This window comes from Phragmites australis, chromosome 3, assembly GCF_958298935.1.
Source record: "Phragmites australis chromosome 3, lpPhrAust1.1, whole genome shotgun sequence".
NCBI classification, from domain to species: domain Eukaryota; kingdom Viridiplantae; phylum Streptophyta; class Magnoliopsida; order Poales; family Poaceae; genus Phragmites; species Phragmites australis.
This window is the reverse complement of record NC_084923.1, coordinates 18183008-18193894: the sequence shown is the minus strand read 5'-3', so window position 1 is coordinate 18193894 and position 10887 is coordinate 18183008. Positions and strand designations below refer to the sequence as shown.

The window sequence follows — 10887 nt, the reverse complement described above, 5'->3', positions numbered from 1 at the left end:
ATATAGGAAAACTAGTATGTACTCCTGGGTGTATGTACTCTTACCTCTCATATACCACTTTTACACATGTGTTATACTTCTTTATCACTTTAAATATACTTCATTAGTAATTATAAGATACTATAATGCAAATCCCACGAATTTTTTTATGAAATTCCATGATTTTTTATCATAATTTGTGTATATACTTCTTTTATGTATAAAAAAGAGTATATAGCAAAAATGAAAGGCTAACATTGAATTTTTTTCATACAACTCATATTGGAGTATCTTAGAATTAGTATTAGAGTATACTAAAAATGATAAAAGAGTATAAAGTGTTTGTTTAGGTGGTATATTGCATGTGGGAGTACATACTCCTAGGAGTATAGAATAGGTGTCCTATATATATATATATATATATATATATATAAAAGTAAAGACTAAATTCCGAGCATGCACGCTCGGGTTGCTGTCCACTTGTCATCTGGCGTTGTTCGCATGGCGCGTCCGCTTTCTCTCACGTATGACGTTAATGGTGCAATACAGCAAGCGCTAAACCCTGCACTGGTTTGTGGTGCTGCATACATGTGAAAAAGAAAAAGGATAAAATTGCTGATGTCATCCACATGCAAGACTATTTTAAAACAACAAAATGACGTAGTTTTCAAACCAAGCAATCAAATTAAAATCCGATTGCACTATTGTGTTCCTTGCGATGAGTGCTTCAAAACTAGACCCCATTTGAGTATATTTAGATGATTTCTTTTTTTCAAAAACAACTTGGTTGAAAAAATGCTTCCAAGTACATTATAATCTGCTTACAATTTTTCAAAAAAATGCTCTCTATATTTGGATGATTTCTTTTTTTCAAAAGCAACTTGGTTGAAAAAATGCTTTAAGTTTATTATAACTTTCTTATAATTTTTCAAAAACTTGCTCTCTATGTTTAAAAAAGCTTGTTTACATAACTTAGGTGAATAAATGAACTATTTACATCAATAACTTAGTTGAATAATGTGAAGAGAGTATGAACGGTGTGAAGAGGTGGTAAACATGCATTAAAATAAGGGGAATATCTGAGGGGAATAAGTGAATATTGTTCATTATCTGATGTAGGCAATTTTAGCAAGACACTGATATATTTTAATTGGGTCAGTTTGGCATTTTTTAATCATGGTATAGGTAACTTGTGTCTCTCCAAGAATTTTACGTCAAAATATAGGCAGCACATATCTTATTTTGTTGATAAAAATGTAAGGATTATAATAGTGTAAACAGATCATAAATCAGATATACGGTTGAGCAAATATAAGCATTCAAAGTTTATTAAATCATATTTTTCATGTGTTCACAATTGCACCTGATTTTACATGCATGCACAAGGTTTAAAATGGAAAACGTATTTATGTGGGCCTAGGTGGAGGTTGAGTGAGCCCATAGTCTGCTTGTTCTGCTCACATGCGAAGGGAAAAGAGATTAATTAACTTCAGCATTAAAAAAAGAGCTTAATTAAGCTTACTTTTCCAAAAAACGGCCGGCCGTGCAGGACATCAAAAAGACGCATAGCCAGTATTTAGCCGTGTCCTATATATATATATAACCAAATACATTTCTCTCTAAAATTATATATATTCACTGAACTAAATTGATCTCGTACGAACAATTCGCTTGGCATCAAACGCCCGAACGGAAGCATTATCGATGTCCAAAATATCATGAAGTAATTTTGATGTGGGGAGTACTATTATCGTACTTATTAGAGTCGAGCAAGCATGACTTACCTTTCACCTTGTCAAACTCTAATGTTAAAGGATTATTGTTGTGGTTGTACAACTAGCCCACCAGAGTTCGAGTCATAGACTCAGCCCTGCTGTCCAATGATTTTAGAGTACATACACATGTATGTTCAAAGGGAAAACATGCACCCACATTACGTAAGGCCTTCTACGCATCCAAAACAATTCTAGCGTATATAGGAGATGTGCATACATGTGTGTGTGGGGCGGGGGGGGGGGGGCGGGGGTTGGCGTGAGTGTGGTGTATGTGTTTTCAATGTTCTCTTAAAAAAGATTAATTAGATCTATACCATCGTGATTTTGGATAATTTGAAAGTACCATTAAAAAAGTCGTAATCGGACCAATGCCATTATAATTTACTTTTTTCAAGATTTGTCATTATAAAAACATTTTATACCAAACTACCCCTCCTTTCTTCCATAGCCTCTACTCTTGTCTCTTTCCTCTTGTTCCCAACCTCGTTGGAGACCGTCTCCATGTCAATGACCTCTAACTTCCAGATCTAGCTTGAACCGCATCAGATCCGTTTAGTCTCTCTCTGGCAAGACCTGATCTGGGCACCAGCCTCTACGGCTCCATGGACACCGGCGATATTCGCATGCTCACTCGAGAACCATGATCAAGGACCACGCCAGGTGAGGACAAGTTGGTGGGCATGGGGACCGCCTATATGGGGGCACACCACCTCCTCCCTCGACGCCGCCATGACGAGCCGCCATGGGAATGATGAAGATGAGCAGGAGGAAGGAGAGAGATGAAGGGAGAGATAAGGGCAAGCAGGAAGAAGACATGGCAATTTGGTCCAAAAACTTGATAATGGCATATCTCCAAGAAAAAGCAAATTGTGATGGCACCAACCCAATTTGATCTTTGTAGTGTTATTTTTCAAAAATAGGCAAAATCACGATTGCATGCATCTAATTAACTCTTAAAAAAACCTCCATAGCTCAAAGTTTGAGTTCAACATAAGGTTCATTGGGCTCACCGAGAATACATATTCTCACTTGAGCTCAACTCATTTATAGCACTACAAAAAGTGGGCAACATGTATCATTTCGGTTCAATTTTCATCCCTACGCGGTTTCCACTCTTTATGTTGTTGTTCTTGTGGTGATATGGATCCAAAGAGAGCAATGAAATTGCCACATCAAGGATTAGGCACGCATAGTTTCTTAAGCGAGTACTTGTTCTATGCCACAACTATAACTTGCTACACTTTTGCTTATATGTCATTAACTTGTACATTTGTCAAATTTTGCCTAATTGTGGCGAACAAATTGTTGGCAACACCATATGCATAGTTAATTTGTCAAAATGGGTAGCAATGTGTGTTAGTTAACTAAGCATGCCCTAAGATCGCCACCATCTACTGTGGATTCTATTTGGGTTTAAAGCCACGAGCTTTCTAAGTGAAACGCTGCAACGAAAGCAAGTTGAAAGTGGATTTGGTTCCGATTTGAAAGTTAGATTTTGTGAAAGTAAAAGAGCCCAAGCCAGAAGTTTTCAAAATACCTAGTACATGGCTGAAAGTCGGAATTCCGCGATCGGGATGCAGAGATCTACAATAAAATGCATTAGGATCTCTCATCAACCGTTAGATAAAAACCAACGGATCAGATCAGATTCTACAGTTTTGCTACAGCAGAAATCATCACTACAGTATAACGAAATATTCACATTTCACTGTTTCGACTACAAATCACTGTTCATCCACTCACATTTTACTGTTTCAGCTGCTACAGTATGCATTGCCTTCTCCACCGAAGAGGATCCGGGTCCGGAATTCCGACACCGGAGGTACAAATTCTTTTTTTCCAAAGTAATTTTTTTTTCTAATTTAAAATTTGAGTGTTATATACGCGTTCGCCAGTATTTGCGTTTAGCAAATATCAGAGGCCCAGTTAACTCGTACCACGACCTAAAACCCCAGACAAGCCATCGAACGGCTGAGAACCTCGGTCCCGCCAAACCAATGGCGAGATGGGCCACCGACCGCCTTCGTCCTCCCCAGTATAAATTCCTGCAACTCCTAGCCCTAGTGCTAAAACCCTTGCGGCGGCTACCTCTCTTTTCCCCACCTCCTCTCGCCGGCCGTCGCAGGCGAAACCTTTCTTCGCCTCGCGCTCTCCACCGCCGGATCCGCCCAAGGTTAGACGGGTTCTGGCGTGTCAGCAGCTCGATTCGGTTCAAGCATGCGGTCCTCGGTTTGATTTGGTTCTGTGGGCGTGTGTTTGATACAGGTTAAGGGAGGAGATGTTGGTGCTGTTCGAGACCCCCGCGGGGTTCGCCCTCTTCAAGGTGCTCGACGAGGGGAAGCTCGACAAGGTCGAGGTGAGTGGTCGCTGCTGCTTCAGTTTCTAAGTCTGGTTTTGATTGGGTTTGTTTGAGTTTGGTCTGCTTCGTGCTGGTTTATTTAACTAATAGCGCTATGTCCTGTGTTCTTGTTGGTAGGATCTATGGAAGGAGTTCACGACGTCGGACTCGGCGAGGAAGGTTTGTGTTTCTGTTAACCTTTGGGGCAAAAGCCCCCCCCCCCCCCCCCCCAAGTTCAGCGCATGATCTAGCATATTATGACATCCCGCGTGTTTCTTTTTCATAATGTCATCACACAGTTAGGTTAAGTGCTACGGATGACGTCTACGTTACTCTTTTACCTGGCAGAGCATTGTGGATTTCGCCAGTAGAGTAGTGAGCTTCCAATAGCTTAGAAATAAGGGTAGCTTAGCTGAATACGCTTCCAAATGCAGTTTTTGGTAGGCTATTTTAAAAAAATTCTGCCACAAAGTGCCCAGAGAATTCCTGTCTGTATTGCTGTTTCCTGCTGATACCTGGTATATGTCAACAATGGGTGAAGTAATTTGGAAATCATGCACATTGTGACCTCTCCCTAGAAGATCTGTTTTATCAATGAACCCCACCAAAATAAAGTTGGTTTCATTTCTGTGCTTAATACTTGATGAGATTTTGCGATAATTACGGTCTCCTAGTTCTATTCTTTGCTTCTGTACATATAGTTTTCTTTGCTGACTCAACATAATAAACTCTCTTGTAGGTAGTTGAGCTGAAGGCTTTCAACAAGTTTGAGAACACATCCGATGCCCTCTCTGCTGCTACCCTGATCATTGATAGCAAGCCTAGCAAGAGTTTGCGCAAGTTCTTGCAGAAGCACTGTGAGGGTGAAACATTAGCTGTTGCGGATTCTAAACTTGGAAATGCTATAAAAGAAAAGCTGGTCAGTAGTGTTCCTCAGTCGCTTTATAAAGTTTGTAGAAGGACCAGCCCTGCTTACAGTTTTGTTGTGCTTTTGCAGAAAATTGACTGCCTTCACAATAGTGCTGTGATGGAGCTGATGAGAGGACTGAGAAATCAGCTTACTGAGCTTATATCTGGGTTGGGTGCACAGGACCTTGGTCCAATGAGCCTGGGATTGTCCCACAGCTTGTCTAGGTACAAACTTAAGTTCAGTCCGGAAAAGGTGAGTCTAACACCAATGCTACTGGCCATCTTATTTACTGTGTTCTATATCTGCATTTGTGGAACAGAGGAAGCTATGTGTTCTGTTTCTGGCTTTTTATTGTCTCACCATTTGTGGCTTGGCATTATTATATTTCTGCGTTTTCCATGTTGTATTTGTGCATATTTATCCTTTTCATTAGCCTTTGCTGTTAATATTTATCTAACTTGCATTTGCAGTATTCATAATACTTAGCATCTTGCGAGTTGACTATTTAAGATACCTTATGGTTAACATCTTGTGAATTAACTATTTAAGATACCTTATTGTTTTGATTTGTAGAAAACCCTTTTTTTGACTTGTATAAGTCAGATGAACACTATTGTTTTGGTTTCATAGGTTGATACTATGATCATTCAAGCCATTGGCTTATTGGATGATCTTGACAAGGAGCTTAACACTTATGCCATGAGGGTTCGTGAATGGTATGGTTGGCACTTTCCAGAGCTAACTAAAATAGTGACAGATAATATACAGTATGCCAAAGTTGTGAAGATGATGGGCAACAGAGTTAATGCAGTTAACCTTGATTTCTCTGAGGTAACTTGACATTTCTAAATATGATCCCCATGTCTATGAAGGAAACTGTTTAGTAAGAAGCTCTTTTGTTTTCAGATATTGTCAGACGAAGAGGTAGAAGCACAGCTAAAGGAGGCAGCAGTAATATCCATGGGAACAGAAGTTAGTGGCATTGACTTGTTAAATATCAGGGAGCTATGTGATCAAGTGTTGGCTCTTTCTGAGTACAGAGCCCAGCTGTATGACTATTTAAGAAGTAGGATGAACACTATCGCGCCAAATCTGACCGCACTCGTGGGCGAATTAGTTGGTGCTCGCCTTATTGCGCACGGTGGCAGTTTGCTAAATTTGGCCAAGCAGCCTGGCAGCACGATTCAGATACTTGGTGCAGAGAAGGTGTGTTTGCTACTTGTGAATTATTGTGGAAATATTTATTTGTTTTCTGTTCCTATTTTGTGTGATCCTGCACTTCTATATGTGAGTTAAGCCGTTAACTCATAGTAGATAAGGAAAACGAATGCAAACTTCATGTTCATGTTTGTTTTAACTGTCTTAACAATGTTGTAGTGATATCCATTGATGGCATGATTTAAGATAATTTGTTTATGTTTTCTGCTTGAATTTGCCTTCCCACTAAGAAACTGAAGATTGTATTTCTCTCCAGGCTTTGTTCAGAGCTCTAAAGACAAAGCATTCTACACCAAAGTACGGCCTCATCTACCATGCATCCTTAATTGGTCAGGCAGCTCCAAAGCACAAAGGGAAGATCTCGCGTTCTCTTGCTGCAAAAACTGCTCTTGCCATCCGGTATGATGCCCTTGGTGATGGTGAGGACAACTCCATTGGCCTTGAGAGTCGACTCAAGGTATCTACACCGTGGTTTTTTTTTTTAATTTTTCACTATATGTATGATAGATTGGCCTGTGACTTATGTGACACTTGAACAGCTTGAGACACGGCTTCGAGTTCTTGAGGGTAAAGAACTAGGAAAATCTGCAGGTTCCACAAAGGGAAAACCCAAGATAGAAATGTATGAAAAGGACCGGAAAAAGGGTGCTGGTGCTTTAATGACTCCTGCTAAGGTAAGCAGTGTCATGACATCTTGTTTCCCTAGAAAAAGATTCATAGAAATATTTCCAGTAATGAACGGCTGAGGCCAATAACAAAGCTGTTCACTCTTCACTGTCAACTTTGCCAACATTTCAAGAAAAATGTTTACCAGAACTGTTGACTGTTCTAGTACCTGATTGTTTTTCTAGTTAGCACAAAAAGGTCCCATGAAATTTCTTGAAGTATCCTTAGTTGAACGCCCTTTTCGTTGCGGCTGGTTCCTTTTTGTAGCTCTAAAAGTAATGTACGCATGTAGCTTATTTTGACTCGATAAACTTTTGTTTTAGACATACAATCCAGCAGCTGATGTGGTACTTGGTCAATCCACTGAAGAAACAACTAAGAAGCCAGAATTGGCTTCAAAGAAGAGAAAACATCATGAGGTGGAGACCGCAGCGCCAACTGAGCCTGCAGAGGAACCAATCCAAGAGGATGGTGACCAGGAGGACAGGAAGAAAAAGAAGAAAAAGAAGTCCAAGGAAATCGAGGAGACTTCTGCAGTCGATGCTGATGGTGACAAGAAAAAGAAAAAGAAGTCCAAGGAGAGCGAGGAGGCTGCTTCTACTGCAGAAGGCGAGAAGAAGAAGAAAAAGAAGAAATCTGATGCGGATGGTGAGGATGTCGGCATGCAAACTGAAGAGTCCGGTAAGAAAGATAAAAAGAAAAAGAAGAAAAAGCACACTGATGAATGAGGCATTCACTAGAGAAGAAGGGAAAGTCAAGGTGCTTGAGGACTATTGGATCTGGACTGTCTGTTCTGTAAAATGGAACATTACTGGCTATTCCATGCGGGTTAGCCTTTTAGGATAGTTAACATGTTGAGATTAGTTTTTGGATCCGGCTTGTATTCTAAGTACTTACTCGACCTGGACGATTGGTGGAATTTAAATTTTGTTGTTCCAATCCTCATGAAATAGCATGATGGCTCGTCCTATATGAACTGAGATTGGTTACTTTGGCATGCATAGTATGCTCAATGCTGGTACTTTCATTGCATCCTGTACAAAGTAGAGCATTTTGCCATTGCATATGTCAGAATATATGGCCTTACTTTATTATATTTAAATAATTCTAAATAAATCTTAAAGGTGTAATCAATTGGAGGTGTGCATATCTTTTAGTTTTACTTTTCCAGTGAAAGTGGAGGAAAATCAAATTATAAGGAATTGTCTTATCTATTTATTTAGTATGTGGGTATTAAAGTACTAGGAGAACATGCTCGTCTCGTGAGTGCCTATGGCTAGGGCGGGGGCAAGGGGTGCGGGTGGGTGTGTGGCTGTGAATGATTCGTTGAAATCAGGTTTAGTTGTTTGTATATGTATGATTTTTTTTAATTTTATTATTTTGTTGTGTGACAAATAGATAATTTTAAGGTAATCATGCCGGTTAAGAATCCGATTGTAACACTTCTTAATCATATAGTTCTCTCTATATATACATATATATGTATAATATATAATTAGTGTTTTACCTATTTTCTCTCTACTGTGTCGTCGCACGTAATCTACTCCATACTGTTGCATCGATGTGCATCGATAAGTTAGAGAGCAGGTCTTCTAAACTTGGCGCTCTTCGAATGCTACATCGTAAGAGGACGAATAAGATTTTTAAGAAGCTCGACGCGATTGCTTACGATTTACTTTATTTACATCATCGCGATCTGTTTCATTTACTTTATTCTCGTTATCGTGTACTGCATCGTCATCACGAGAGTCTTTGTATCTCACACTGCTATCGGGTACATACACCACGATCCATTATATATTAGAGATCTTATCGTATTCTTTCTCGGAAAGCTCGTCGAAGCTTGTCGGACTCCTTTAAAAGCTAGTCAGATCTAATTAAAACTTGTTTGTATCAGTTCGTTTTAATGTTATATTTAAAAATTAAATTAAATTAAATTGAATTTGAAAGTGCTATTTTTCCAACAGCACACCCCTTCGCTACGAGAAGTGCAATTTTACATTCTTTGACATTCCTGGAACGGTATCTAGCTATAGGCACGGTTGTGGTTATTACGTATCAACTTTGAGGGAGGCTCCTGCCTCTCGACCGTGGTTCAGTGCTTTGAGGTGAAGGTTTTGTATGGATTCATCAGAGGCGTCAGTGTGCATGCACCATGTCAGGAAAGAAAATGCACTTCAAGATGAACTCTTTCCAACCAGACTGAACCAAGCCATGTCACATCGCCATGAACTCCGACGTGCGGTCGCATCAACAAAAGAAAGGTACGAAACCAACCATGCATCACACCATCAAACCCGATCGTTGAGGTGCATTAGCTGAATCCCTCCCTCTCCGGACTCCAGGTCTCCAGGACCAGTTTAGCACGGCGAAAAGCTTTCTCTTTTAGGTGCAGCAGTTGCAGTTGGTCCAAAAGGTGGCCAAGCATTCCATGAACTGTCTCTGTCTGATGGAAAGCAAGATCCGACGACAGCAACAAACTAACCACGAAATGCTCACGGTGAAAGCAATGACCTGCCTCTAAGCCAGATGGCCGTGGGATTTGGCAGGCAAAAGTTCTGCCGCTCAAGCAGCCGAAGCAACAAGGAGGGAAGGGACGCCGGCAGCATTCGGGTGACTCTTGCAAGCAAGCAAAAGGTGCTACTCCTGTCAGGGTCATCCATCCTGGAAAGTGTGAAGTCTGCAACTCTGCATGCCACAGCATCTACAAGACCAAGAATTATATAGTTAGATTTACCTTGGAGAATACTTCCATTGGTGTTTATGTATCTGTTGGTACCATGTATAGTGTTGCAAGAAATTGTCAAATCTTTTTCCATGGGCACATGACCATTCAAAAGAACACCTGGTTAGTGAGAACTGTTCACAAGTATAATAATAGCAATCATCTGGTTAGTGACAACCCCTTCAATTGTTGCTTGGCTTTTATAAATATTGTGGGTCTTTACTACATCCTTAAGTAGCGAACGCTCACTATGTAGAGCCCCCAGAGCTCTGATGAACTATCAAGGGTTTTCTCTGAGCCTCGTCTGTGACGGTCACCTCTCTTTTCTTAATGCCACCACCATTGATCCTCCACTGTCCCTGTCGACTGCGTAAGACTATCTCCAACGGTTTTCCTTCAGAGACCAGAATCCCTTCACGATGGGATTTTCGTTCCCTTCAGCGCTCCAACGGTTTCCGGTTCCCGTCACGACGGCGTCACGACGGGATTCTCAGGATCATTCCCTCCACGACGGGATTCTCTCTCCTTTCCCTTCGCGATTCCCCCTCGAGAGGAAACTGTTGGAGATGAGAGTAAATAAATAGAATGAGAACGGAAAATGAACGAAATGAAGAAAATATGGTTGGAAATGGTCTAAGTCTACCGGGTCGGCCTTCAGCCAATAGCATCCTCTATGCCCAGGAACACACAAATCCCGAGCCCTAACAGCCCAATCCCAAGTCGTAAGAACCCTAATCCCCGAGACCTTGCACCCCAATCCCGAGAAGAGCACACGGTGACGAACTGCTCTTTGGAGAAGAAACGCACGATGCGTTGGATGTGCACAGCGTTGACTGAAAAATCAATCGTTTTCAGGCAACTGGCAACCAGGCTTTCCTAAAAAAAAATGCTACTCCCCAATAAATCCTAAAGTCAACCTAAATCGAAGACCACCTGTACAGAAAACCAAAAAGAAGCAGCGCAACACAGTCTAATCAAGCAAAATCAAAAAGCCATTTTGTAAATAAAACAATAAACCCTTCCATTTCTCTTCCTGAGTCCTGACTTGATGACCCTACCATGAGTACATCCACGTCATCTATCGAGGTAGGAATCGTAGGGAATCTAAATTATAGGTTATAGAAGTTATTTTAAAATAGATGATAGATTGTGTTATAATATAGGTCTGAATTGCTATAATTTATGTATTTATTTACATAATTTGATTGTGAAGCAGAAATACAGAATTCGTAAGAGTCAAACCCTCCCTAATAGCACAGCAGAGCACAGCACGCTC

General features: G+C 40.6%; 1 protein-coding gene across 1 annotated transcript; it reads left to right on the top strand.

Moving 5' to 3' along the window:
* The first annotated feature begins 3777 nt into the window (after window positions 1-3777).
* On the top strand, window positions 3778-7862 carry LOC133912508 (probable nucleolar protein 5-2). Its single transcript, XM_062355284.1, has 10 exons — window positions 3778-3927; window positions 4020-4110; window positions 4231-4272; window positions 4832-5011; window positions 5090-5254; window positions 5633-5833; window positions 5909-6208; window positions 6477-6677; window positions 6760-6894; window positions 7210-7862. Exons 2-10 carry the CDS (start codon window positions 4033-4035, stop codon window positions 7612-7614), a joined length of 1707 nt encoding a protein of 568 aa, XP_062211268.1. The 5' UTR covers window positions 3778-3927; window positions 4020-4032; the 3' UTR covers window positions 7615-7862.
* Window positions 7863-10887: the final 3025 nt, after the last annotated feature.

Excerpts from the sequence above, each read along its gene's own strand:
- LOC133912508 (XM_062355284.1), top strand. The coding sequence starts at position 4,033 with ATGTTGGTGCTGTTCGAGACCCCCGCGGGGTTCGCCCTCTTCAAGGTG. Across the intron at positions 5,834-5,908 it reads TTAACCTTGATTTCTCTGAG|ATATTGTCAGACGAAGAGGT; the intron begins GTAACTTGACAT and ends TTTTGTTTTCAG. Across the intron at positions 6,678-6,759 it reads GCCTTGAGAGTCGACTCAAG|CTTGAGACACGGCTTCGAGT; the intron begins GTATCTACACCG and ends ACACTTGAACAG.